Source organism: Crocuta crocuta, unplaced genomic scaffold (genome assembly GCF_008692635.1).
Source record: "Crocuta crocuta isolate KB4526 unplaced genomic scaffold, BGI_CrCroc_1.0 scaffold180, whole genome shotgun sequence".
NCBI lineage: Eukaryota > Metazoa > Chordata > Mammalia > Carnivora > Hyaenidae > Crocuta > Crocuta crocuta.
In genome coordinates this window covers 5,570,938-5,598,373 of record NW_027527549.1, presented here as the reverse complement: position 1 = coordinate 5,598,373, position 27,436 = coordinate 5,570,938, and the positions used below count along the sequence as shown (strand labels likewise).

The 27,436-nt window shown below is 40.4% G+C and overlaps 1 protein-coding gene and 1 long non-coding RNA gene across 4 annotated transcripts in view; one reads left to right on the top strand and one right to left on the bottom strand.

Moving 5' to 3' along the window:
- Positions 1-11,158, bottom strand: part of LOC144234230 (uncharacterized) — a 35,327-nt gene extending 24,169 nt beyond the window's left edge. The window contains exon 1 of one of the 2 annotated variants that reach the window (XR_013335900.1): positions 10,927-11,158. This is a non-coding gene — a long non-coding RNA (uncharacterized LOC144234230). Of the gene's footprint in view, positions 1-10,707; positions 10,884-10,926 lie in introns of those variants that run through there. The other variant, XR_013335897.1, reaches the window with a different exon arrangement.
- The window catches only part of WARS2 (tryptophanyl tRNA synthetase 2, mitochondrial), a 102,631-nt gene continuing 86,273 nt past the window's right edge, over positions 11,079-27,436 (top strand). For both annotated transcript variants that reach the window (XM_077767501.1, XM_077767495.1), the window contains exon 1: positions 11,079-11,172. In XM_077767501.1, coding sequence (XP_077623627.1) covers positions 11,083-11,172 — 90 coding nt within the window. In that variant the 5' untranslated portion in view covers positions 11,079-11,082. The remainder of the gene's footprint in view (positions 11,173-27,436) is intronic.

Below are 27,436 nucleotides of genomic sequence, written 5' to 3'. Positions count from 1 at the left end.
TGAGGAGAGAGGCCAGAAAGGGAGGTTGTGTTAGAGAATGCAGATCATTTGGCCCTTATAGGCCTTGGTGAGGACTTGGGATTGTTTCCAAATGACATGTAAAGCCACTGGAGGTTTTGAGCAGAGGGGTGACCATAATCTGACATACATTTTTATGGGTTGCTCTGACTGCTAATTAAGAATAGGCTGGAAGGCTCAAGGAAGAAAGCAGGCAGAGGTATTAATACCTTATTTGTTTTTTTAAAAACATTTTTATTTATTTTCAAGAGATAGTGAGACACAGACCATGAGTGGGGGAGGGGCAGAGAGAGAGACACACACACAGAATCCAAAGCAGAATCCAGGCTCTGAGCTGTCAGCACAGAGCCCAATGCAGGGCTTGAACTCATGAACATCAATATCATGACCAAAGTCGAAGTCAGACGCTTAACCGACTGAGCCACCCAGGTGTTCCCAATATCTTATTTGCTTTAACTTCACCTTTTGGTATGCCTTATTCATGTCTATGGCCATGATTCCTTCATGCAGTTATCTCTCCTAAGGGCACCCTGGTCCTCTTTCCAATTCAAAATCCCATTCAGTACCTCCTCCAAGAGCTGCTCAGTCCTCTCCTCAGAGCTATAAGGGTACTTGGGCGAACTTGTGATCCTTTGCTCTCATCTCAGGTTGAGGAAACTGGGGCCCAGACCCTTAGGAAGCCTGTCCAAGGTCATACAAATAGCATGTAGTAGAGCCAGCACTGCCCCTAAAGTGTGATTCAAAGGAAATTAAAAGGTCTTCTTGATACAAAGATGAATTCCCTGAAATTCTTTTGCTGTTTGCAGTTTCTCTCATTAAATTGTGATGTGAAAGAGTGCACAGCATATCTTATTCAGTTTTGTGTACTTAGCACCTAGCATGGTGCCTGGTGCAAGATAGACTCCCATAAGTATTTGCTTATGTGTAAATAACAGAATTTCAAGTCTTCAAGAGTCTGTGTTTATATGTTATATGTCTCCCCACCCCTACCCCACCACACCCCACTGCCTCATGGTGTCAAATGTCAGACAAATGGAAAGGTCTAGAATCTATAAGAGCTAAATTGAGTCTTCTAGGAAATGAGACCTTATTTTAATGAAAGGTGTGGTACCAGGATTGGAGTGCGATCTTCCAAACACGGGAAAGGTAGAGCTAGAGACCCCTTCTTTTTCCTTCCCTCCTTGATTCCCAAGCAATTCTAGAATAAAAAGGATAACACAGGTTCTGAGGGATGTTATTCCTCGAGGAGAAACCACAGTGGTATTTTGTGTGAACTCCTGTGCCTGAGGCATGTAAGTGTTGCTCTCACTGAGGTGATGGGTGACAGTGATGATATAATATAATCACCAAGTGTAGCTAAGGCTGGTGTGGGAGCCTTAAGAAGTGCATCCTTGTTCTGTCCGTGGCACTGTGGACTCATACTGAGTTATCCAGTCATGAATATTGTTTTAAATGGGGAACTTGAGTTCACACTACCATATCCATCCTCAAGAATGGCTCCTATCCTGTTGTGTTTTCACAAGTTGACAAGAAATCTTCCCTGCAGTACTCAGCTTACCCAAGGTGGGATCCAGCCTTTATCCTCTGTGGATCTCGTACTTTAGACAGTCCTAGGTAGGTGGTCAGTAAGTATGGGAAAGAAGAAGGAAGGCAGGATGGGAAGGTGGGAGTCAGGAAATAATGCCGGCTTTCCAGTTCCTTCTGTCTCTAAGTTTTCAGAGTGGGAACAAGGAAACTACAGCCAAGAAAAGAAGCTGATGTGATGACTATAAGAAGTATTATACGTGGTGTCTATGGTGATGGGCATGCAGTTAGCCTGCAGTAAATGATTTTTGAACGAGTAAGCAGTGTGAACGAAGTAATGGCACCTTTGATTAACAAATTTTACAGCAACTGGTTTCACAGCTCCTCCAACTCCAAGGTCTCTGCCTGGGCACCAGATGCCAAACTGCCCCCCACCTTGGAGATGCATGTGACGTTAAAGACTCTTCATTTCACCTTTCCTTTGAATTTACGATCTAATGATTTCCTTTTCAAGTTAGTCACAGTTTGCTTCGATTCCTCCAACACCAGATTACCCAAGACAGTTTCTAGGTCTTCCACACATTTAACAGTGCAATAGTTAAAGAATCATTGGGGCGCCTGGGTGGCTCAGTCGGTTAAACATCCGACTTCAGCTCAGGTCATGTTCTCACGGCGCATGGGTTCAAGTCCCACATCGGGCTCTGTGCTGACAACTCAGAGCCTGGAGTCTGTTTCTGATTCTGTGTCCCCTCTCTCTGCCCCTCACCCACTTGCACTCTGTCCCTCTCTCTCTCTCTCTCTCAAAATTAAATAAACATTAAAATAAAAAAAAATCATTGAGTCCCAGGTGGATCATCTGTTAAAATGGGAGCATATTTCATCCTATCTGCCCAAGTACCAGGAGATCCTTGGTTAAAAGTGAGACACCTGCATGAGCATAAACTTATATTGTTAAGGGCCAGAAGGAACCTTGAGAATCAACTGGTTCAACCACTCCCATTTTTTCGAGGTAAAAACCAGGCTGAGGGGCTAGAGATTTTCCCATGCCACTTTGCTAGTTACAGCAGAGTCAGAACTGGGCATAAAATCCAGTGTTCTTTTCAGGGCACCCTAGTGGAACACAAGCTCTTCCCTCTTGCCTCCCAAGGCTTCGACCCTGCTGATGGAAGCTGACCTTCTTAGACACAAAACTGGTATGGACAGATCCTTAAGAAGAGATGCTGGCAAACAGAGAGCTTGATGATAAACAGGGAGATGAGGCAAGCACAAGAACTGAATCCAGAAATAAATCATATCTTCACAATAGTGTTTACAGAAATTGCACTTTGAATAATTTCCATAGAAATTATTTTACCCACCACAGGAATGTTCCTCCTTCCCACAGGGATTTGGCCAAACAGAAAGAGCAGCAGAATGGAGGAAAAGCAGTAATTTAGATTTATATATAAAACATTAGTTGGAGCCTAAGTAATAACCCTCAACTAATCAGAATATTTTATGCATTCTGCTTTTTGGTGGAAAGAGCAAACCACAAGAAAGCAGGCATATAGCAGAGATTTTAAAAGTGCTTCCAGGGCTTATTTTAGGCTTAAAATTTTTCCCTCCAATTCCCTGCACTATCTTTAAAATGTCCCACTGCACACCTCCCTCTTCTTCCCCACATGTGTTCATTTGTTCATTTAATCAATCTGTCAATATTTATTGAGCCCTCCTCTGATGTCCCAAGTACTCTGCTATGTCAGAGATGAAAATGTGGTCTTGCCCTCAAATGTAATCCCTGGTTAGAAAGTTAACCTAATAAGATTTAGATTTTTACCATTGCTTCAGAGTGTATATCTAGTCTGTAAATGGATTACTGTCCATTTACATACACAGTCCAAATATTTCCATTTGGACTTTGAGATCCACTGTCCCCATTTGGCAGCTGTTCTGGGAAACAGGAAGCTGGGGTGGGGGAAGAACAACTGACTTTTATGGACCAGATAAATCATGTTACTTCATCCGGAGGTTCAGCAAGTGGTAGGAACCCAAAGATCAGATCAGAGGCTGGGGACAGAGAGGCAGGGCTGCCCCCCCCCCCACACCTCATTCCCCACACCTACCAAGGTGTGGGTGGACACTGGCTACCTTTCTAAAANCAGGAAGCTGGGGTGGGGGAAGAACAACTGACTTTTATGGACCAGATAAATCATGTTACTTCATCCGGAGGTTCAGCAAGTGGTAGGAACCCAAAGATCAGATCAGAGGCTGGGGACAGAGAGGCAGGGCTGCCCCCCCCCCCACACCTCATTCCCCACACCTACCAAGGTGTGGGTGGACACTGGCTACCTTTCTCTCCTAAGATCACAGCGCCTGCTGGATAATCCTCTCCTAGGACTCTTGGGTTAGCAGCTGTTACATAAATCACTGATTGCCCATTACAAAATAATGAGTATATTTCTGAGAAATAACAAAAGCAATACAGTTGGGAACTAAGTGGATTGCCACCTAAAGTAGTTAGAATGAAAATGGGTCAAGATACTCTTCTTACTTACACTTAGAAAAGATGTGTGGAAAGCCATTTCCTGCTCACAGCTGGGTGAGAAAAAGTTGCATATTCCCTGTGTTTCATAGACCTAACCCTGCCATGACAGAATGAGCAGGGCCCATTTTATTTGGTTGAGAGTAGCTGCCTAGAGTGGTCTTGGGGAAATTTTGCAGCCCATTCTCAACATCTGTATGTCAGTATCTGCCATGGGCATGGGGTCAGGAGATGTGCTCTGAAGTGTGGATCCTGACTGTAATACCTACTTCTGTATCTCTAAATGAATCTAATTTGGGACAAAACAGAAACTAGTTCCTAAAATCACAAGAGTTACAATGTATGTTGTCTAGCTCCCACGGCCCTCCCCCATACCCCCCTTTTTTATTATTTTTTTTAGTATACTTGACACACAATGTTACATTAATTTCAGGTGTACAACATAGTGATTCAACTTCTCTATATGATACTTAACCTCTCTGTGCTCACCTCAGCGTAACTACCATCTGTCAGCATGCTACGTTATTATAATATGGACTGTATTCCCTATGCTGTGCCTTTTATTTCCTTGACTTATTCATATACAACTGGAAGCCTGTATCTCCCACGCCCCTTCACCCATTTTGACCATCCTTTTACCCTTTTCCCCCCTGGTAACCATCAGTTTGTTTTGTACTCTGTATTTATAGGTCTGATTCTGCTTTTGTTTATTCATTTGTTTTTTAAAATTCCACATGGGGGAAATCATATATTTTTCTCAGTCTGACTTATTTCACTTAGCATAATTCCCACCCATGTTCTCTCAGATGGCATGGTCTCATCCTTTTTTTTTTTTTTTTTAAATATTTTATTTATTTTTGAGAGAGAGATAGAGACAGCATGAGCAGGGGAGGGTCAGAGAGAGAGGGAGACACAGAATCTGAAGCAGGCTCCAGGCTCTGAACTAGCTGTCAGCACAGAGCCCAACGCGGGGCTCGAACCCACGAACCGTAAGATCATGACCTGAGCTAAAGTCGGACGCTTAACCGACTGAGCCACCCAGGCGCCCCGGTCTCATCCTTTTTTATAGCTGCATAATATTCCTGTGTGTGTGTGTGTGTGTGTGTGTGTGTGTGTGTGTGTGAGAGAGAGAGAGAGAGAGAGAGAGAGAGAGAGAGATCTTTATCCATTCACCCATCAGGGGACACTTAGATTGTTTCTATATCTTGGCTACTGTAAATAATGCTGCAATAAACACATGGGTGCATATTATCTTTTTGAATTAGCATTTTCACTTTCTTTGTAGCATATTTTACAGATATTGAAAAAAGAGGCACATGAAAGCTAAATGGTTCACTGAGATCAGTAATGGGGCTAGCTGCCAGAATTTCTCCAAGATCATGCTCACTTCTACTTATTAAGGACAAAAAGTGAAGACAATTACACCTGACTCCAAACGTCAGTAGGTTTTTTAACTGGTTAAGATGGAATTTCACTGAGGCAGTGAGGTTAACACTTCCCCTTCTTTCAGAGAGATCTTCTCATGTTGTTTTTAGAAAGATCAAAATCTAAGCATCCTGTCTCACTTTCAATAGTTCCTAGCATTACACTACAGAGATAGAATATGGGAAGGGATCTAATGGAGTTTGATTACATAGACAAAATAGAAAGGAGCCTATCTAAAAGACACTCCAAGAAGCTTTGTTCAGACCTAGTTCTTGTTGTAAAACATAAACTCAGAAGTGGGAAGCCCATTATGAAGTAGCTGGGAGCAAAGGGTGGTGCTTTAGAATTAGAAAGAGTGCAGATAACATGTAGAACTTGTCTTCCGGGCCATACCATCTGGAACAGATATGGCATGCAAAGAGAGACAACAAAGCAAAATGCTCTTTCAAAACTTTAATTTGCTAATTTCTTTTTTTTAATGTTTTATTTATTTCTGAGAGAGAGAAAGAAAGAGAGAGAGGAGAGAGAGAGAGAGACAGCATGAGCAGGGGAGGGTCAGAGAGAGGGGGAGACACAGAATCTGAAGCAGGCTCCAGGCTCTGAGCTAGCTGTCAGCACAGAGCCTGATGCAGGGCTCAAACCCACGAACCATGAGATCATGGCCTGAGCTGAAGTCAGACGCTTAACCAACTGAGCCACCAAGGTGCCCCTAATTTGCAAGTTTCGAAGCTCCATCTCTTCCAAAGAACATCTCCTAAGAGTGAGGGTGAACAATAGGAATAGAGAGTATTGAAAGTTCTCTTACATTTCTAGAAAATTATTTTCCCCATTCTGGACCCACAGTCAAGGGGGAAATTCTCCGTCTTCTGTGAATCCTTGTACTCTGATGTTGAAACAGCTATTTAAAATAAGTATAGAGAGGAAATATTAAATATGAGCAGGAACCCCCAGGTCTGCACCATCCACATATAACTAATCCTCTATCTGGGATCCCACACTAAGGACTCTATAAGCAATGGAGTCATTTGTCTGAAGATCAACCCATGCAAATTATTCACTTTTGTCTACTCTGATTCTCTCCACCCTTCCCACCTTCTTCCACCCCCCGCCAAATGTTTTCATTGTTGTGGAGTAGCAGAGTCCTTAAGGTAAGAAGCTGAATCTAGAAAAAGCTTTGGTCTTGGCCCTTCATTTTAAGGAAAAGGTGCTCTGAGAAAAATCCCATTTTGCTATTCACGTCAGTGTGTCTCTCCCTTAATTTTGCTAGATGGCATCTTCTGGAGGAAAAAAGTGATAGTAATGCCTCCCTTAAGCCCCCTAAGTTTCTTTCCCAAAGACCAGATAGGACTTCTGATTATTATCCTCATACAAAGAAGATGGTATAATGGACACCATCCCGAAAAACTACTAGGAGAAACAGCATCTTTAACGTTAGGGGAGGAGAGATGAGTGCATCAACCCTTTAAAAATTAGTCACCGAGTTGCTCTGACTTGGAAAGCATGATACAAATCCATGCTGTTAGGTGAAACCTTGTCCTTGGGTTAGCCCTAGCCTTAGCTACTTCAGCTTTATAGTGGCGTCAATGAACTTAGAGCACTTATCCCGCTCTCACTGGTTGTGTGATTTTTGTCAAGGTACTTAGTATCTTTGGCCGACTTTCACCACTATGAAATGAGGGCTAGAACTAGATAATTAAGCCAAAGGTGGGGGGGGGGGAGAAATGATCTCCCTGTCATTATTATGGTTTCCTGCATACTTTAAGAACACTCAAAAGTGATCTCACTCAAAGGTAGACCCTGCCTCACTTTGCTTAAGATCCTCAGAATGAGTCCAGCCTAAGGTAGCATGGCTGTACCCCAAATTATGAAGAGAAAGATTTACCTTCACTATGGAATCTCTTCCTCTATATTTGGAAAACAGATTCAATATAAAGGAAAGGTTAGAGGTGAATGGATTGTGCTTTACATTAGTTTTGAACATAGATGGCATCTATAGTCTTTGCAGTCTGCAGAATTCTTCTTTAAGTGAATAAATGTGTAGGGCAACTCTCCACTACCTTGATCAGCATCTAATACCAACCTGACACTTAGAATTAAATTAGAGAGACAAAACTGGATACTTTGAGACTTGAGGGCTGATTATACTACTAGAGCTAAAAGTGGACTTAAACGCTTTCCTTATCCCATTTAAATCTAACTAGATATAAAGTCTCCATTACTGAGGAATAAAGGTGTGTCTGGAGAGGTGGAGGTTCCCCTTGATGTTCTTGGACAAGGAAACCTAATCCTTTCTTCTGGCACACATGGTTGCAATAGAAAGCCTTCCCCAACTGCCAGTCTGGTTTTAATCTATTGTTTCAAGCAAGATAGGATTTGCAGGGAATGTTAAGGAAAGAGCAAAGTTACCAGGACGTACTATAAAAGTGTTGATGAGAAATCAAATTTTAAACAAGTATTCAAAACTGTATGCGTGGACACCTGTAGACATAGTGTATGCTATGAGCAAAGGACTACGCAAGTTTTTAATTTTAACTATATTTGAGGTCTGCTGTAAGTACATTTATATCTCATTTTACTAAAGTTAAGTTTGGCTTACCCAATGATGGCAGTGTGAAATATTGCCAATAAATGCAGTGATGCTTCATTTAAACAACACTGTTGGACGATGAAATATTCCGTGAAATGACCTTCTCATGTAACCACACTAACCCCACATTATACAAACTTTTAAAATGTTAATCACTCACTGGGTGTTATATGGAAACCAACTTGACAATAAACTAAAAAATAAAAAAAAAAAAATGTTAATCACTTTGTATAGACACATTCAAAAGTGTATTATACAATTGTTCATTAAAAGATACGCTGAATAACATACCTTTTCCTCAAGATTCAGGATGAACATTTAAAATATGCTGAATACATTGCACTTCCTAGAAGGGCGGAAAGTAGGGGGCTTAGACAATGGCGAGCTTTTTCATGAACCTTTCAAAACGCCAAAGGTTTCAGAATCCATTGTAAAAAAAAAAAAAGTACAACAGATGAAACTAACTTGCTTTAAATAAGTCTAGTGTCTTTTCTGCTATCGGCTGTCCCTCCTGGCTGTTGAAAACATACCAACCTCTGCAATTAGTTACATACTTTTGTCAAAATAAAATTTAGATATAAAAGATGTGCCTTCTCTGTGCAAGGTAGTATACTAGATGCTCGGGGGAGATGTAAGAAATACAAAACACAGACCCGTCCCTGTCCAAGGGGCAACCTGGTTGGCTGAGTGACACTCAAAAGTCACTGGGTCACCTCTGTGGTGGGGAACAATTACTTCTAAGTTTGAAAATAACTTGTTTAAAAAATGAGTGCCCCCCCCCACTTGCATGCCCTCTCTCTCAAAATAAATTAACATAAAAAATACAGATATTGAAGTTGTTACATTGTGTTCCCATATACTTTCTTCAATGCCAGTATGCCTTGGAAATATCTCCCAAGGAAATACTGTCAGTCATGTGATTTTTTGTAGATAAAAAATAAAGTGGAGATGTGGAGATAAAGTGGACAGACCTTTGACAGCTTTCTGCTGTAACCATCATCTTATTCCCAGGCTTTGTCTTATAATCTGGATGGGTGAGGATGTCAGCAGTCCAATTTTACTAATTCCTAGGCTCATTTAATCTAATTAATAACATCTGTAAAAAAACTGTATTTTAATGCTTTGCTGTATATATAAGTACAAAACATTTAGGCATTTCTAAAACTGCATATTTTTTTTTAACGTTTACTTATTTTTAAGAAAGGGAAAGAGAGTGAGAGAGAGAAAGAGCGGGGGAGGGGCAAAAAGAGAGGGGGATGGGCAAAGAGAGAGGGGGACAGAGGATCCAAAGTGGACTCTGTTGACAGTAGAGAGTCGGATACCGGGCTTGAACTCATGAACGGCGAGATCATGACCTGAGGTTGAAGTCAAGAGTTGAACACTTAACTGTGCCACTCAGGTGACCCCCACTACTATGTACCTTTATAATGATCAATCATTACTTCCACTGGCAAAGTCTTTCCTGGGGTTCGGTAATACCACATTTTGGGGGTTTTAATTGTTTTGACTAGCCCTTTTAATTTCCATCATCTGACCATTTCTATTCCACGGACTCTACCTGGTGGTCTCAGACTTCCTTGCTTTCAACCACTATTTATTTTGCAGTTTAGACCTCTCTCCTGAGCCCCAGACCTATTTAATAGTCATCACATTTGGAACTACTGCACACACCTCAAATTTAAGAGACAAAAGCAAACTTCAACTGATTTGTACAAGAATAAGACTTGATTTCCTTAGGATTTTTCCCCCCTTAATCCCTCCAATTTCTTCTCTGCTTATTTCGACATTACTCCAATTATGCCTGGATGTCACCAGTACTTTGTACCACTATTAACAGATTTTAATGTACGGTTTTAATTCACACATTTTCTTAACCTGTTAAGATTTCAGCTGCTTTAAGAGTACCGGCATCTCGGGGTGCCTGGGTGGCTCATTTGGTTGGGCAGCCGACTTCCGCGCAGGTCATGATCTCACCGTTCATGGGTTTGAGCCCCAGGTCGGGCTCTGTGCTGACAGCTAGCTCACAGCCTGGAGCCTGTTTCAGATCCTGTGACTCCCTCTCTCTCTGACCCTGCCCCACTCACGATGTCTCTCTCTCAGAAATAAATAAAACGTTTAAAAAACTTTGGGGGGGGGGAGAAAAAAAGAGTACAGGCATCCTTATTCATCTTGTACCTCTCCCTATGGAAACGTGGTAATTTTCAGTGTTTGTTCAATGGATAAACACAAGAAAACACATAAAAGAACTCTGACAAGTCTCATCCTGTTAATGTTTATACTGATAGGTTCTTTTCTATCTGGGAGCTTTATGAGCGCATTAGCAGGAATACTGTGTTAATTCTTCTCATAATTTAACTCAAACGCAATTTCTTCTACCAGTAACACCTTCGGAAGCCTTCCCTGGACCAGGCTTAGGCACCAAAATCTTAACCACCCCTCTTCCCCAATCTTGAGTGTTTCTTTCTAAAACACAACAGTGCATCGTTTATTTACCTGTTACCCATTAGGTCGCATAAGATAGGTGTCTTTGTACCTTCAGTACCTAGCAGTTGGTAAGGTTTAACAAACGTTTGTAGACGGAACGAATTAATGAAGCATTAATTAATTAATTAAGTCTCAAAGGACCACTTACTGCGCTCTAACAGGATTGGAAAGGCCCCATTCCGAGAGAAACTTCTTAAAAGATGCCTCTGCATGGCTAGGACCCCTAAGGCAACGTATGGGCTTTTTTGCAGTCTAAAACGATGCTACTACTATCCAGGTAGGAAATTCTTCCACCATGCAGTCTACACAGAGACTAGGTCTCTATCGGACACACTAACGCTAAGCCCCACCCAGTCCCAGTCCCCACCTGCTCTGCAAAGACCTGACAGTCATCCCGAAACCGGCCGCAGCACTGCAAGCCCGGGTACATGCACGCACGCGCAGCAAGCAAAGCAGCCGCGACTCTGGGATTGGCTCTTTGAGCAGACGTCACACACGCCAAGACGGCTCCGCCCCTCTCAAGATGGCGATGCACTCAATACGGAAGGCGCGTGGGTGCTGGAGCTTCATCCGGGCACTTCATAAAGGACCCGACGCTGCTCATGCTCCCCAGGTAACCAAAGCTGCCCTTTCTCCCGCCACTTCCCCATCCCGCTAGGTCCTCCTCGTCTTCCCTCTCTCCATTCGCCTCTCTTCTTGTTCCAACTGGAGAGCACCAAGGCGTTTCTCTCCTAAGGTCGACTCGCCTAAGACTGCCCTCCTACTCTGAACGTGGCGACGTTGCAAGGCTGTGCGATGACGTCAGGCGCCTTGGTGGGAGGAGCGCGCTTCTGCCCGCCCACTGGGCCTCCGTAGAACGTGGTCCCGACGCTGTTGCGGGGCAACGCGGGAAGCTGAGTCCTGTGTGAAGTCCTTAGACAGCGCGTGTCCTTTCCCCGTCTGCTCGCCTTCTCAAGGTCCCCTCTTTTCTATTCACCTCCTTTTTATTTCTGTTTAAACCTCCTTTCCCTAGCAGCAAGCCGAGGGGCCAGCGCAGAAATTAGAGAGGAGGTCTTGTGAGGAATTGGGCGATATTTTTAAATCGAGCAGCTACTTCACGTCCTCCTTCTGGCACTGCGGCACTTCGGTGTCAGGTGTCGGTGCGGCTTCCTCTCTGGTTCTTCCTCATACCCCCAAAGTAGACCTGTATCTAGCGGGCTCTGTGAAGGAATTACAGCAAGTTGCCAAAGTGTATCGTCCTGTCCTGCGCCTGGTAGCACTGCTGTTACCATTACTGTGTCGTGTTGAGAGAGTGGACGCGGTTCAATCCACCCCGTCAGCGTATATGAGCATACACTGCTCATATGTGTGTGTGTGTGTGTGTGTGTGTATATATTTATATATATTACTTTACTCATTCAAATATTTACTTCCCTCATTCGGACATTTACTAAATGTTTTCCAAGTGCAATCTCTCGGTGTTAGGCATTTTGCTGTACATCTCGTGGGACGTATCCATGGGAAAGTAGGGAGAAACTTGAGAGTCTGTGATTAGATGATTTTTTGGCATCCTGTGTATTCATTGTCATAATGCATAGGAGTGGATTTTGTGTGGTAACTGGTATTTTGGAAATTACTAGTCTTGAAATTAGAAAATCAAAGGTCAGGGGACCTGCTAGCTGTGTGACATGACAAGTAAAATCTCGCTGGATTTATTTTCTTTAGCAAAATGGGTGGAGGAAGGGTTGGACCGATTGGCCTATTAATGTTCCTTCAAGCTTTGGAAAATCTATGGCTCCATAATTATGAAGCCAAAGTAAAGCAATTAGATTAATCATGGAAACCAAGATTTGAGTAGTCATCCCAAAGATTATTTAATGTTCTATAGTTAAATTTTCTTCATTGATATGGGCCTCATAAGATTCTTTTAAGGATAAAGGATATACCAGAGAACTCTTTGTCAGCAAAACAGCTACTGAAATGTTATTTTAAATTTCAGGCAGCAATGTTAGGTAAGAATTGATTCAAAATTAGGCAAATCCATTAGATACCCCTCTCTTTGAAGTTTGAGAGTTTGATTTTACAGAACCAGAATAGGTTGATTACTATTTTATAGCTAATAGCATATTAAGACCTATGGTACCAAAGTAACTAAGCCTTAGACCTAAATTTCCTCTCATTTCAAACCAAAGAAGGGAGGATGTCATGAGAAATAGAAAATCAAAGAGAAAATGAAAGCAAGCTAGAGCCCACTAATGATTGCACAGGCAATTTTAGGGCACTAAATTGTTATATATTCTAAAGGAAAATTTTCTTTCTTTTTAAAAAATTGTTTTTACTCTAGGGGCACCTGAGTGGCTCAGTCGGTTAAGCATCTGACTTTGGCGCAAGTCATGATCTCATGGTTTATGGGTTTGAGCCCCATGTTGGGCTCGGATTCTGTGTCTCCCTCTCCCTCTGCTGCTAAATTTACAAAAACTTTTTTTTTAATATTTTTATTTATTTCTAGGAGAGAGAGAGAGAGAGACAGCGTGATCAGGGGAGGGTCAGAGAGAGAGGGAGATACAGACTCTGAAATAGGCTCCAGGCTCTGAGCTGGCAGTCAGCACAGAGCCCGACGCGGGGCTCGAACCCACGAACCGCAAGATCATGACCTAAGCGAAAGTCGGACGCTTAACCGACTAAGCCACCCAGGCGCCCCACAAAAACATTTTTTTTAATAAAAATGTTTTTTATCTATTTTTGAGAGAGAGGGTGTGAACAGGGGAGGGGCAGAGAGAGGGGGGCCGAGGATCTGAAGCAGCCTCTCTGCTATAAGCAGGGAGCTGTTGCAGGGCTTGAATTCACCTGCCATGAGATCATAACCTGATCGGAAGTCAGATGCTTAGCTGAATGAGACACCCAGGGCCCCCCCAAAAAGAAGATCTTAAACTTCTGTTATTGTTTCAATGGAATTAGTGAATATGGTTATGTTAAAGTTAATCAACTGCTAATCTAGATAGTTTTAAAATGTAGAACTTCTAGAACAGATTAATGTTCACAAACCTTTAATTTGAGTACTCTTATTACTTTATGATCTTATTAATTACATTTAATAAGAATTAAATGTGTAAGTGAGAGCATTTCTTTTAAAGTATAAACCTACCTGTAAGTTTAAGTCATTAAATATGATGGCTTAAAAGACCAATTGAGAAAAGTTACAAAACTATATTCATACTGTAATTATAATATTGTTTGTTAATAAGTATTTAAATAAATACACACACACACACACACACACAGAAAAGACTGGAAGGAAACAACCAGTTTAACTTTTTTTGTTTTGCTTCAGTCTTCCTAAATAGTGGGTTAAAATTGACTGAAGTTTTCTTCTTTAAGCTTTCTGTATGTTTCACATGTTCTAAATTGAAGATATATCACTTTTAGACCCATAATAAAGTGTTATGGCATAAATCTCCATATAAATGCATAGTCGTTAATATCATCTGTGATATTTTAGATCTCTAAAAACCTAAAGAGATACCTGTCCCACAGTGCTATTATTAAAATGGCCTTAGAAAAGGACTATTAGAAATTTATGGCCACTTTTCCTGTATGTACCTTCTTTTTCTCTTGAAAAGCTTCCTTTGAAGTCCAAGAGATTTTTGTGAACAGATGCAGAAATATGTGAAGGAAGAATAGGATTCTTAAACCAGATGGATTAGACGTTTTTATGATATCTCATAGCCTTTGTAGGAAACAGAAATTATTTTGCAATAGTATAGTCTATAGAAAATGTATTTTTATCATATGGATGATTCTGTCAAATCTAAGAAATAGCCAAGTTGCTTGCTATTAGTTTGGTTACACAGTTATTCCCTGAGGTGAGAGGCAGAAGTTGGGGGCAGGGACGGGGGCATAGCAGCTCTTTGTTGGAAACTATGACTGATAAAGTATTGTAATTCCTAGGTTGTTTTAATGTTTTCTTTAAGAAAAGCAAAATCTTGAATGATAAGGTTGACATTGGGAACCTTTAGTTATCTCAGAGGCAGATTTTTGCCCCTCAAGGCTAGAGGTAGACTCAAGTTTAAACTAAACCATAGAAACCAGGAGTTACAGTGTTTCAAGCTATGCGCATTGTGAGCTGTCTACAATTTATGTGAAAGCGGTTTATTTTCCCAGGTGTTACCTCACAAAAAAACTGTTGAAGTTTGACAAGATGAGAGTAGTCCCAGTCAGAGGAATGAAGATTTGACATGCTACGTTTAAACGCTGATGGCATTAGGTAAATGTAAGCCTGTCACCATTGACCAAACAGAATCCACACTTCCTGAAGCACTGAGTAACGATTGTGTTGTACCAAGAGTGAAATATTGATGGTCAGTAGGCTCTTGCAAGAATATTTGTAATCATTCGGTGTAAAATGTCCACATTTTGTTGCAGTTGAACAACACGCTTCATTGTTAGCCGTCCAAACCTGGGCTTGGCCAGTATTAACATAATGTTCCTACTGTTCATGGCCATGGCCACTAAGTTTAGCCATTGAATGAAGAAAAAAAGAAGGCAGTGTATTAAATTAGTGATCTTGTATTTAGTTCTCACGACTAGGCTTTTTAAATTGCTCTTTTCTTTTTAATTCTTTCATTTTATAATAATTTCAGATTTACCAAGTTGCAATCATAGTACTTACTACATCCTTCTCCAGGCCTCCTTTTACATGATCATGACCCAGTGATTTAAAGCCAAACAATTAATTTGGTACAATAGTAGCTGAAGACCTATTTCAGATTTCACCCATTTTTCCACGAGCCTCTTACTGGTCTGGGATCAAATCCAGGATCCCATGTAGCATTTAGTTTTTGTGTCTCCTCCAATTTATGGCACTTCCTCAGTCTTTTGTGACCTTGGCCCCTTTGAAGAGAATCGGTCAGTTATTTGCTAGAATGTCTCTGAATTTGGGTTTTGTCTGATTTTTTTCTCATGATTGGGTTGTGGATTTTGGCAAGAATACCACAGAAGAGATACTGTTCATAACAAGGCTTTAAGGCAGGTATTTTAAACCTTGTTTTAAGCTTTAAACCTTGTTTTAAATCGTGAGGAAACAGACTTTAGTTAAGTAACTTGCCTAATATCACAGCACTACTTAACTGTGGAATTAGGATGGTAGAATTTACTGTTGGGATTTCGTTCCGTATTTTCCCATTAATATTTGTTATTGCAGGTTCCTGGGATCTTAATGACATTCAAATGTGGTGGGGTTCCCAGTGACTTCCCTTAGCTTTTCTCTGCCACGTCTTGTCCATCCAACTTGCAAGAAGAGCTAGTCAGCCTGCAGAGCTACCCGGAGCTGCTATAGCCATTATTTTTGCAAGACAGTAACTGGGCTGGTTTGATCTGGCTTCTTCATCTCTCTGTGCTTTTCTTCAGTGGTTTTACGGGGACCCACTCTAAAGCTCCTTTTAAAGTTCAGTCGGCTTATGACTCCTTTCGCTTAAAATCCTCTTCAGATTGGTTTTCCTTGTGAACTAATGTAGCTTATTAGAAATAATAATTTTTAAAAATACATCGGGGTAGATAATGAAAACCACTGATTGTAACTGATGAAAATATAGAGGAGGAACAATAAGTAAATGCTAAGGATTTTTTAAATTAATTTTTTAACGTTTATTCATTTTTGAGAGACAGAGAGTGAGCTAGGCAGGGTCAGAGAGAGAGGGAGACACAGAATCTGAAACAGGCTCCTGGCTCTGAGCTGTCAGCACAGAGCCTGATGCGGGGCTTGAACCCACAGACTGTGAGATCATGACCTGAGCCAAAGTCAGATGCTTAGCTGACTGAGCCACCCAGGCGCCCCTATTATTATTATTTTTTTAAGTTTTATTTAAGTAATCTCTACACCTGGCGTGGGTTTCGAACTCATGACCCTGAGGTCAAGAGTTGAATGTTCTTCCAACTGAGCCAGCCCCCTATTTATCATAAGTTATACAAGAACTTAAAATAATAGCAGTCAGTTGTCCTTCTCTCTTCCCTTCCTTTCTTTTTAAACACAGCTGAGTTCTGTATAATGTGCTGATCTTTGTGCAACAAAGAAGGTTCTATGGATTCCCTCTCAGTCACTATTGTAATCCACCTGGCCCCTTGCCTCCTCATAAAAAACACTTAACCAGTTCTGCTCTTGATTCCGCTCCTCCACTACCACTCAGGGTTCAGGAATTTCTCTTCTAGAGACTGCAACAGGAGGCCTAAGGCTTCTTCTTGAATTTCCACAGGGGCAATTTACTCATTTAGGGTGGAACTGCTCTGCCAGTGTGGGACGCTAGATGCAAAGAGATAATTTATAGGTACAGAGGTGCTACACTTACTCCAGCTTGACTGAATTTAACTCTGCTGGAGCCTGTACTGTTTTCTCTATATATCATTTCTTAACAATACTCTATCTTTTATTCCTAGTTGGAGGCGTAACACCTTTTCTTAACTTCTGTGCTTAACTGAATGAATCAAGGTCTTATCAAGGCCTTCACAGGGCCCTGACATCCAAGTTCCATTGGGCCTCTGACCATTTATCAAAATTCATCTACAGCTTTCTTTTTTCATGGCACACAGTCATCCCTGCATCTGTTGAATCTACTTCTGGTTGGCCTTTGACTGCCCCTTGTCTCCTGAGCAGCAGAATTAAGCCAGCTGATTTCTAACCCATGGAGATCCTCACAACTTCTGCTTCTCAATCCCTTGCCTCTGGGCCAGGACACCAGCCGGTGTGCGGGTCGCCTCCCTGTCCTGGTGTTCTGGCTGTGACTCATTGCAGTGCCAGGCAGCTTCACTGTGAGAGTCCCGAATGAATGACCTTGGTTACACTGCTTCATGTCCCAGGTCTTCAGGACAGTGGTTGCAGATTATTCATCAAGGTATTTGAAGGCATAAAATAACCAGTCTCACCTTGTAAAACATTTCAAATGGAATTTATAATTTTCACTGATGATAATATCCTCTTGTAATATAGCACTTTGTTGTTTCCATAATGCTTCACATGTGCTCATTTAATCTTGAGTACAGCATACCAAGTTTTACTGTTTAATCATCTAAAATTTTTACTCACTGATTAAATTTTCATTGTGTCTTCCTTTTTTTTTTCTTTGCTGGTTTTATAAAGGTGATGAATCTAAATAAGTGAGTATCAGTATTCTTTTTTGAAAAATATTTTTTAATGTTTATTTTTGAGACAGAGAGAGCATGAGCAGGCATGGGGCAGAGAGAGGGGGAGACACAGGCTCTGAGTTGTCAGCATAGACCCCAACACGGGGTTTGAACCCATGAACTGTGAGATCATGACCTGAGCCGAAGTCAGATGCTTAACCAACTGAGCCACCCAGGCGCCCCTTTAAAGTTTTAGTTCACTGGATGTTATTTTCATATTTGTATTAAACTCAGTTTAGTATTTATATTCTTTTGGAACCCTGGTCTGATAGGACTGTGATAATTTTGGTTATTATAAACATGGTGAGGATGGAGGAGGTAGTACTAGCCTACATTTATTGGATGCTTACTATGTACCAAGCATGATTTGACATGAATTAGCTTATTAAATCTTCACAACCCAATGAGGTTTGTGCTAACATAAGCCTCATTTTATATATGAAAATAGTAAGAAGTTAAATAACTCACCCAAGTTCACATAGCTCAAGTGTTAGAGCCAAGATATAAACCCTGGTGGTCTGATTCCAAACTCTGTACACTAATAAAATGGTACTAAATTCTAAAACAAATTACCAGTGATAATATGCTGATAACTGCCTTGCAACTTTTAAATCTGTTCCATGAAAGCCACTTCTATGTGTCTTCCCAAGGTGACAAGCACAGTAGAAATTATAAATCACCCTTTGTTGTCACTGTTCCCACACTCTTGTTTGGCTCGATGAATTATGAAGAAGGAGCAAAGCTGTCTTGTAAATTTATCTCCATGTCTCTATTTGGCTACCACCACTAGGATTACCCTGTGTAAAATAAGGGCTTTAAACACATGAGTCCCAAGGTGCATGTAGGAAGTTCTGTTTATACACAGTCTATAGCTAAAAGGTCAACCTGTGCACAGCCCTGCAGGCAGAGGGGAGGTGGTGAGTGCTGAAGCTGATGGATGACCAAGGGGCCGCTATCTAGAATCTGTTGGGATTTATGGAGAGAGTACTTTTTCAAAAGTAGCAGAGGTGCAAAGTGGGAAGGTGGGAGAGATAAAAGTAATTAGTGGTGTGGGCCATTTCTGCAAATGATAAGGAAGAATTTTATTCCAAAGGGTTCTTATTCCAAGGAGCTCTTAAAAGATTCTCTAATTCACTAATTGAATTAAAGTGAATTATTTCCAATTAGTACATTAATTAGGATGCTGTTGAGGCTTTAAAGTGAGCAAAGTTGAACAGAATTTATTTTATACACCTAACAAAGGGCTCCTCATGACTTTTTCCTTATACTCCCCATGAACAGAGACTGCACGGGCTATTCTACTTTATGTTCATTCAGCTCCACACTTTACCCGCTATGTTACCTTGAGCCCCCTTTGGGAAGCAGGAGAATGTAATGGAAAAGGGATATGAAGCTGTTTACTCAAATCCCTGATTTAGATTCCTGTCCTCTCTTGGGGAGAATGAGCTAAGCAGCCAGTTAATAAATTTGCTGGAAGAGAGAAGAGGTCTCTTGAGCTGGGGCTAAGTGTGCAGGACGAAGGTGGAGTCCGAAGGGAGATGTTAAGAACAAGACTGTGGTGCCTGTGCGCCTGTGGCTCTCTCTTCTGGGGAGAGAGCCAGGTTGCCCCTCCGTGGATACTAGTTACCCGGCCATCTTGGTTGTGAAGGAAGATCCTTCTCTGCAGGTAGGCAACTTTGGCTTCTCGAATGGCTGACAACTTTTCAGCCACCCCCATGGCATCAAGCTGTGAAACTCTGTAGCCTAGGAAAGCAAGTGTCTAGAGAATAAGCAGTCACATGAACATTATGCTTGTCATTTTAAGATTTACTGGCCATTCCTAAGAGGAAGTGTGGTAAAGCAGAAGGTACATGACTCTTAGGATCAATTAAGTCTGGTTGTACTAAGTTTGTAATGCCAGGCAAGTTATTTGACCTTACTGAACCTTAGTTTTCTCATCTGTAAGGTATTCATAATAATGCCTTGAAGGAAGTTATGTGGATTTGAGAATATATATATATATATATATATATATATATACATACATACATACACATATATAAATATATATATGATTATATGTGTATATATAAAATCAAGATTATATATATAATCCTTTGATTCCCCCATCACCATACTTTCTTGGTCTTCCATCCTCCCCCCCACCCCAAAAAAATTAGTCTGACCGCATTAATTTCCTTAAAGCAGCACTCTACTTTTTCATTTTCCCTTGCTCAGCAACCTTTAGGGCGTCTCGTGAAGTTTAACTCCTTAGAGCTTCACGTTCAAGACTTTCTCTAGTGTAGATCCCTAGTCTAGGCCTTTGCTGTCTTGTTTGCATCCTTTGCCTTAGGGTTCATAGAATTTCCAAGTTTGTTCAGAGCTTTTCCCTTTTACTTCTTTGTTAATGCCATTGTCTCTTCTTGGAAAGGCCTTTCTTCCCATTCTTATTTGTCTGTATTCCACCATTCTTTAAAAATGAAACAAAAACACACAATTCCAGACTTTGGGTTATAGTACAAAGCTATAGTGATCAAAGCAGTATGGTACTGGCCCCAAAACAGACACAAAGATCAATGGAATAGAATAGAAAGCCCAGAAATGTACCCACAACTATACGGTCAATTAATCTTCAACAAAGCAGTAAAGAATATCCAGTGGGAAAAAGACAGTCTCTTTAATAGATGGTGTTGGGAAAACTGAACCACTTTCTTACACCATACACAAAAATAAATTCAAAATGGATTGAAGATCTAAATGTGAGACCTGAAACCATAAAATCTTAGAGGAGAACACAGGCAGTAAACTCTTTGACATCAGCTGTAGCAATTTTTTTTCTGGATATGTCTCCTGAAGCAAGGGAAACAAAAGCAAAAATAAACTATTGGGACTAAATCAAAATAAAAATCTTGTGCACAGCAAAGGAAGCAATCAACAAAACTAAAAGGCAGCCTTTGGAATGGGAGAAGATATTTGCAAATGATGTAACTGATAAAGGTTCGTATCTGAAATCTATAAAGAACTTACCAAACAAAACATCCAGAAAACAAATAATACAGTTAACCAGTTGAGCCACCCAGCACCCTTTCTGCCCATTTTTTTTAAGTGTCTGACTCTTGATTTCTGCTCCAGTCATGATCTCATGGTTGAGAGATCAAGCCCCATGTCAGGCTCCAAGCTGGGTGTGGAGCCTGCTTAAGATTCTATCTTTCTCCCTCTCTGCCCTTCCTCCACTGTGCTCGTGCTCGTTCGCTCTCTCTCAATCTCTCTCAAAAAAAAAAAAAATGGGCAGAAGACCTGAGCAGACATTTTTCCAAAGAAGACATAGAGATGGCCAATAAACACATGAAAAGATGGTCAACATCACTCATGATCAGGGAAATACAAATCAGTAAGATGTCATCTCACCTGTCAGAATGACTAAAATAAACAATACAAGAAACAACAGGTGTTGGCAAGGATATAAAGAAAAGGGTACCCTCTTACACTGTTGGTAGGAATGCGAATTGGTGCAACCAGTGTGGGAAACAGTATGGAGGTTCCTCAAAAATTTAAATTCAGCAATTTAACTACTAGGTGTTTACCCAAAGAATACAAAAATCTGAATTCAGAGGGATACGTACACCCTAATGCTTATAGCAGCATTATCTACAATGGTCAAACTATGGAAACAGCTTGAGTGTCCATCAGCTGAAGAATGGATAAACAAGATGTGGTGTATATTTACTAATGGAATATTACTTGGCCATAAAAAAGAATGAAATCTTGCCATTTGCAATGACATGGATGGAGCTAGAGAGTATAATGCTAAGCAAAATAAGTCAGTCAGAGAAAGACACATATATGATTTCACTTATATGTGGCATTTAAGAAAACAAATGAGCCTCTCTCTCTCTCTCTCTCTCTCTCTCTCTCCTAGAAATAAATAAAACATTAAAAAAAAAAAAGAAAACAAATGAGCACAAGGGAAAAAAAAGAGAGGCAAACCAAGAAACAGATTAAACTATAGAGAACGAACTGATGGTTACCGAGGAGAGGTTGGTGGGGAAATGGTTAAATTAGGTGAATGGGATTAAGGAGTGCTGTTGCTATGATGAGCACTGGGTGTTATATGGAAGTGGTGAATCACTATTTTATATACCTGAAACTAGTATTATACTGTATGTTAGCTAACTGGAATTTACTACAACAATAACAACAATAGAAATTATATACTCGTTCCAGAAAACTTTGCTCTGAAGCTGGAAATGGGAACTTTGCTCCCATTTTCAAGTTTTGTAGGACTTTGTACCTTCCTTATAGAAATTAACACATCCTTCCTTATATTCTGTCTCTGTTTATAGGCATTTGCTTTAGGAAAGATGGAGAGCATGCTCTTTTTTTATTTAGACTTTTTATGAACACTTCAGCAAGATATGGCTTATATTAATACCAGGATTCCACAGGTGCAGCCTTAGGCTGCCACTCAGCAGGCAGATTTTACCATTTATGGAGGCCACCTCCAGTCATAAAAGCTGGGAGGGAACAGTTCTTCCTGTTGAGACTTGGCTACAATAACTATACGTGTGAGAAAATGAGTTATTACTTAAATCCTTGGCATGATAATTCCTGTAGCAGAAAGAGCTCAGTAAGTTTTTAAGTGAATGAATTCGGTGAAAAATAAAGCCAAGGAGGTAAGAGAAGAGAAAGTGCATACCATTGGCATTTAGTATATTGTCGAATTTAAACCATATGCTTTTGTGTATATTTTTATATATTTAATTTCAGAAGATGTTCAGTGTTTGCTGCAGTTAATCAATGATCTTATTGTTGTCCTAAATATCCAGATATTTATAAGTGATTGAAAGGTAATACCAATTGTATTTCAAAGATTTTCCAAGAAGACTGTAATTTCCAACTTGTTGCTCTAACTGATTTTATTCTCACTCTAGCTCTCAATTTATTTTTCACAGGCATAGCTAATTACCCTGCAGATTGCTACTTTTGCATATCATATGAAAGTATGTTACTTCTGTCTGTAGGAAAGTATAGACATACTCAGGATTAAGATGAGAAGATTTTATTTGGAGCATGATTTTACCTTAGAAGACTGTCTGCTTCAACAAATGTGCTATATTATCTATGCTGTGTGTGTGTGTGTGTTTTTTACTGTTATAAATCAAGAGTATGCTTTCTCCAACTCATGAAAGAAATAAGAAGGTCATTTATCATATCAGCAATTGCATGTTTTCTTAATTGTCTATCTTAAGTCCCTTTGAAGCAACCTGCCACACTATGCCTAGAACCTTTGCTCTATAGGTCTTGCTATGCTCTACATAGATACACAGCCCTATGTCCTACTGCGCTGTTAACACTGTAGACAGTGAGGCCATTTGTAAGCTTCCAAATTAATGCTATTTTATATTTTCTTTGCTTTATAATAAGAGTAGAGTAGCGTGATCTGAGCAGAATTTAAGTCTGTAGTACAAAGAAATTATATTTTCTTCTTTTCAGAGTGGCCAGCGGAGTGGCATTTTAGTAGTTGGGAAAGCAAAGTTTTATTATATTCGTTGCCAATTTATCATTTAGATGTTCAATAAAACCTTAAATCAACCCAGCATAGTCACAGAATGTCATGTCTGTAAAAGGGGTTGGATTGCACCATCTTCCAGATAAGTCTGTGACTACAGTGGCCAGATATCTTGTTAAGTCAGGGACCAGTTATGCCCCTAAATCTTTAAAATGTCTTGCACATTCCAATGTTTCAGCATCCACATGACATCTCTCACATTGTTTTTTACATTCTGAAATGGAACGGGAATTCTTTAGCAGACCATGTGTCCTTAATTTTGATTGGGAATATATTAACATGTCTATGACTCAACTAGGGGTCCAGCTTATGCTCTAGTCTTATTTTTCTGTGTAAATGGCAGACTTTGGGGGTCAGACTTCCATGATACCTGTCTTCTTGAAAGCGAAATGCCCACCTTTATGGTTAGAGATAGGGCCATCCAGCTTCCATTTGGACCACATGTTAGAAGGGATGGAGACAGAAAGGAGTGTATCTTCAAAAGGAGTAACAAAGCTATGACTACTACCAGTTGAATGGCACTTAGATTTGTGTCTTCTTCTTTAGCGAGATCATCAAGAAAAGCATGTAAAGTGGGAAAAATAATTTTTAAAATCATGAGTTTTTTAACCCTACAGAGGCTCAAACTCTAGGAGGAAGCCAAGAGTTGAATCTGAAAAAAGCAACAGGAATGGGAGAAGACTCACTGGAGTGTGAGTGTGGACCCGGGGATTTCAAAGGTGTAGAGAATTTCAAAGACCGTAAAGAGCACGGTGGTGGTATGGCATGATGAAAGACTAAAAATTATCCATTGGCTTGTGTGGTTGCTATGTCACTAAAGATATTAACAACAACAGCTTTAGAAGAGTTATTGGTGTGGAAGATTAATTACTGTGAGACAAGAGTGAGGAAGTGAGGACTGGTGTTTTGAAGAGCCTGAGTGAGAAGTGTCAGAGATGGGGAAGAGAGCTATAAAAAATGCTCTGACCAAGCAGTTTTTGATGGTAGGATCTTTTAGGATAGAAGAGACTTGAGTACCATGATAGGAGTCCGTAAAGATGGAGAGGTTGAAGATACAGGAAAGAGATGGAAAGAAACAGAAGAAATGTAATCCAGAGCAAATGACTAAACACTAGGAGAGATTAACCCTAGGGGGAAAGATGGCTGTGTATCTAGATTAGTTGGCTGGGAATGGGAACTCCAAAATAATCCAGGAACTCTAACACCTGTTGGGTATAATTCTCTCAAGGAGCTTATGTCCTGAAGAAGATATCGGATAGTGGTTTATTGTATGGGTTCTACAGTCTGACCAAGTTCAATCCAAGTTCTCCCACTTGATAACTAGATGTCCATGGGCAAATTGCTGAACCTCTCTATTTCATTTTCTCATCTATAAAATAGATTAAAAGTTAAAAACTTGAACTCTGTGGCCAAACTGCCACGATTCAGAGCTAGTAAGCTCAACCAGTTAAATCCCTAACTAGCATTATGTGCTGGTCAAGTCACTTAACCTTTCTGTGCCGTAACTCTTCATCTGTAGAACAGAGACAATAATAATATCTACCTCCAAGGACTATTGTGAGGATTAAGTGGTTAATATTTAGACGTATCTAGCACAGTACCAGGCACACTGTAAAGGCTATGTAAGTTTAAAAAAAGGGTTCAGTTAGCAGTGTTAAGAGTTGAGAGCCTAAATGAGATGAGAAACCATAAATTAGATTTATAGGTAGATTCTGCATTGTTTTGAGAGTTTTCACCAAAAATGCATAGCCACCAAGGTGTATAAATGAAGAAAGAGCTCTCTAGCCTTGATCCAGGATTGGCATTTTTATGTGGCTGTTAAGATATAATAGCAAGGGGATTTGGAGTTGCAAATGAGAGCAGTCCAAAGGATTCACCTTGGGGCCAGGCTGGGTAGGGGAGAGGAGGGAATAGATAGGGACTTCCACACCAAGAAAAAAAATGGAAAAATCAGAGGCCTTGATTCCTAAATGAGTTTGGGGAACAAATATAGTAGAAATAAAAGCATGAAAGGGTTGACAGGTGGAAGGTTTTGGACTGAGTGGAATATTGACATTTATGATTTCAGAAATGGAGGGATCATGGGTGATGACAAGGTCCAGTGGCTGGCCATGGGAATAGGTGGTTGAAGTTAGAGAGACTAAAGGAATGTATTGAATGCTACTGTATTGCATGGGTAGTGTACCTGATCCTTGAAGTCTCTTGGATGATGGAAATAAGGGAAGAAAGAGAGCCAGCTTCCTAAGCCTTTAATTGATTTAAGAGAGTATTAGTATTCAAGAGGTGGAACATAACAACAAAGGGGTGACTAGTGTAAATAATTTATCTCCAATTTTTGTAGCCATATAAGACATTTTGACCCATTTATACCCAATGTTTCCTGAACTATTAAAAATCTGTTCAGTGGAATATTATTTGTATTTGTCACCTGGTGAAATATGTCCTCATCTCTAATTCATGGGAGTATTCATGGGAGTAATAAAGTTATGAATTTTTTAAAAATATTTATTTTTGAGAGAGTGAGAGAGAGAAAGAGAGAGACAGAGCATGAGTGAGGGAGGGGCAGAGAGAGGGAGACACAGAATCTGAAGCAGGCTCCAGGCTCTGAGCTGTCAGCACAGAGCCCAACGTGGGACTCAAACTCATGGACTGCAAGATCATGACCTGAGCTAAGTCTGACGCTTAACTGACTGAGCCACCCACGCATCCCAGGTCAAGAATATTTTATTTGTATTGATGTATTCAACAAATATTGAATACTATTATGTGCTAGGTGTTGGAAATAGACCATTGAAAAACATAAGACAAAAATCTTACATTTCAGAAGCAAAAACAAATAATAAAGGAGTAATTAAAATATATAATATGTTCTATGATCATAAGTGCTATGGAAAAAATAAAGCAGGGACAGGAGATGGTAACTGCAATTTGAGATTAGGTAGTCAGGGAAGGGTTCCAAAAAGGTGTCCTTTGAGGAAGGACCTGAAGATGGTGAGAATATGTATAAAGTGGATGTGTGGGGAGAAGAACCTGCCAGGTGGAGGAAACAAGAATGGAAAAGGCCAATCTAGCATGTTTGAAGACCAGCAAGGAGGCTAACATGGCTGAAGAAGAGTGAGCATTTCCTTTGTTTAACAAGTATTACACGGTACTTACTTACCATGTGTTGGATACTTCTCTAAATACTTTGCCAACATTAGTAAGCCTTTTAATTCTCGTAACATCCCTATATAAACCCAATCCTGGTGCTGACAGGTGAGGACAGTAAAATAGATGTTAAGTAACTTGTCACAGGAGCAAACAAAATGCACATAGCTAGAAAGGGGAGGGGGCAAGGGTTCTAGTCTTGAGTTTAATTATGTTGCCCAATATGGCAGTAGGACATGAAGTCAGGTGACTAATAGAAAGGTGGACATGGGGGATTCCATTGTATAGAAGCTCAAAGCAATTGTAAAGACTTTGTCTTTTACATGGGTTGAGTTGGAGAGCCATTGGAAGGCTTTGTTTAGAGGACTGATATGAAGGTTTTTAAGCTTACTCTTTATGTCACGTTAAAAATAGAAATCGGAGGAGCAAGGATACAAGCAAGGAGACCAGCGAAGAGGCTAGCACAAGATCCGTGCAAGAGATGATGATGTAAAATGAGTGGTAAAAATGGCTTCATGAGAAGTGGTCTGATCCTGGATATTTATTTTAAAGGAGGTAATGCCAATAAGATTTTCTGATTAGATGTAGGGTGAAAGAAAGAAAAGAGTCAAGATTGAAACCAAGACGTTTGGCCAGAGCACCTGGAAGAATGAATTTGCCTCTTAAAGACTGTAAGAAGAACAAGTCTTGGGGGTGGTGGGGGAGTGAGCAGATGAAGGGTTGAGTTTTAGACATGTGGAGTTTAGATGCCCAGGGAACATCTAAGTGGAGATGTCAGGCAAGCAGTTAGATTTATGAGACCCAAGCTCAAGGGTGAGATCTAGATAGAGCTATAAATCTGTGAGTTTTTGGTATAGACTGTACTTCAAGCTATGAGACTGGGTGTAATCATCTAGGCGGTGTTTGTAGGAAGAGAAGAGATCCAGGTACTGAGCCTATGAGCATTTCAACATTAAGAGATGAGGAGGATGAGAATAACCAGCCAAGATATTAGTAACCAGATGGGTAGAAGGAAAAGTAGAAAAAAGGT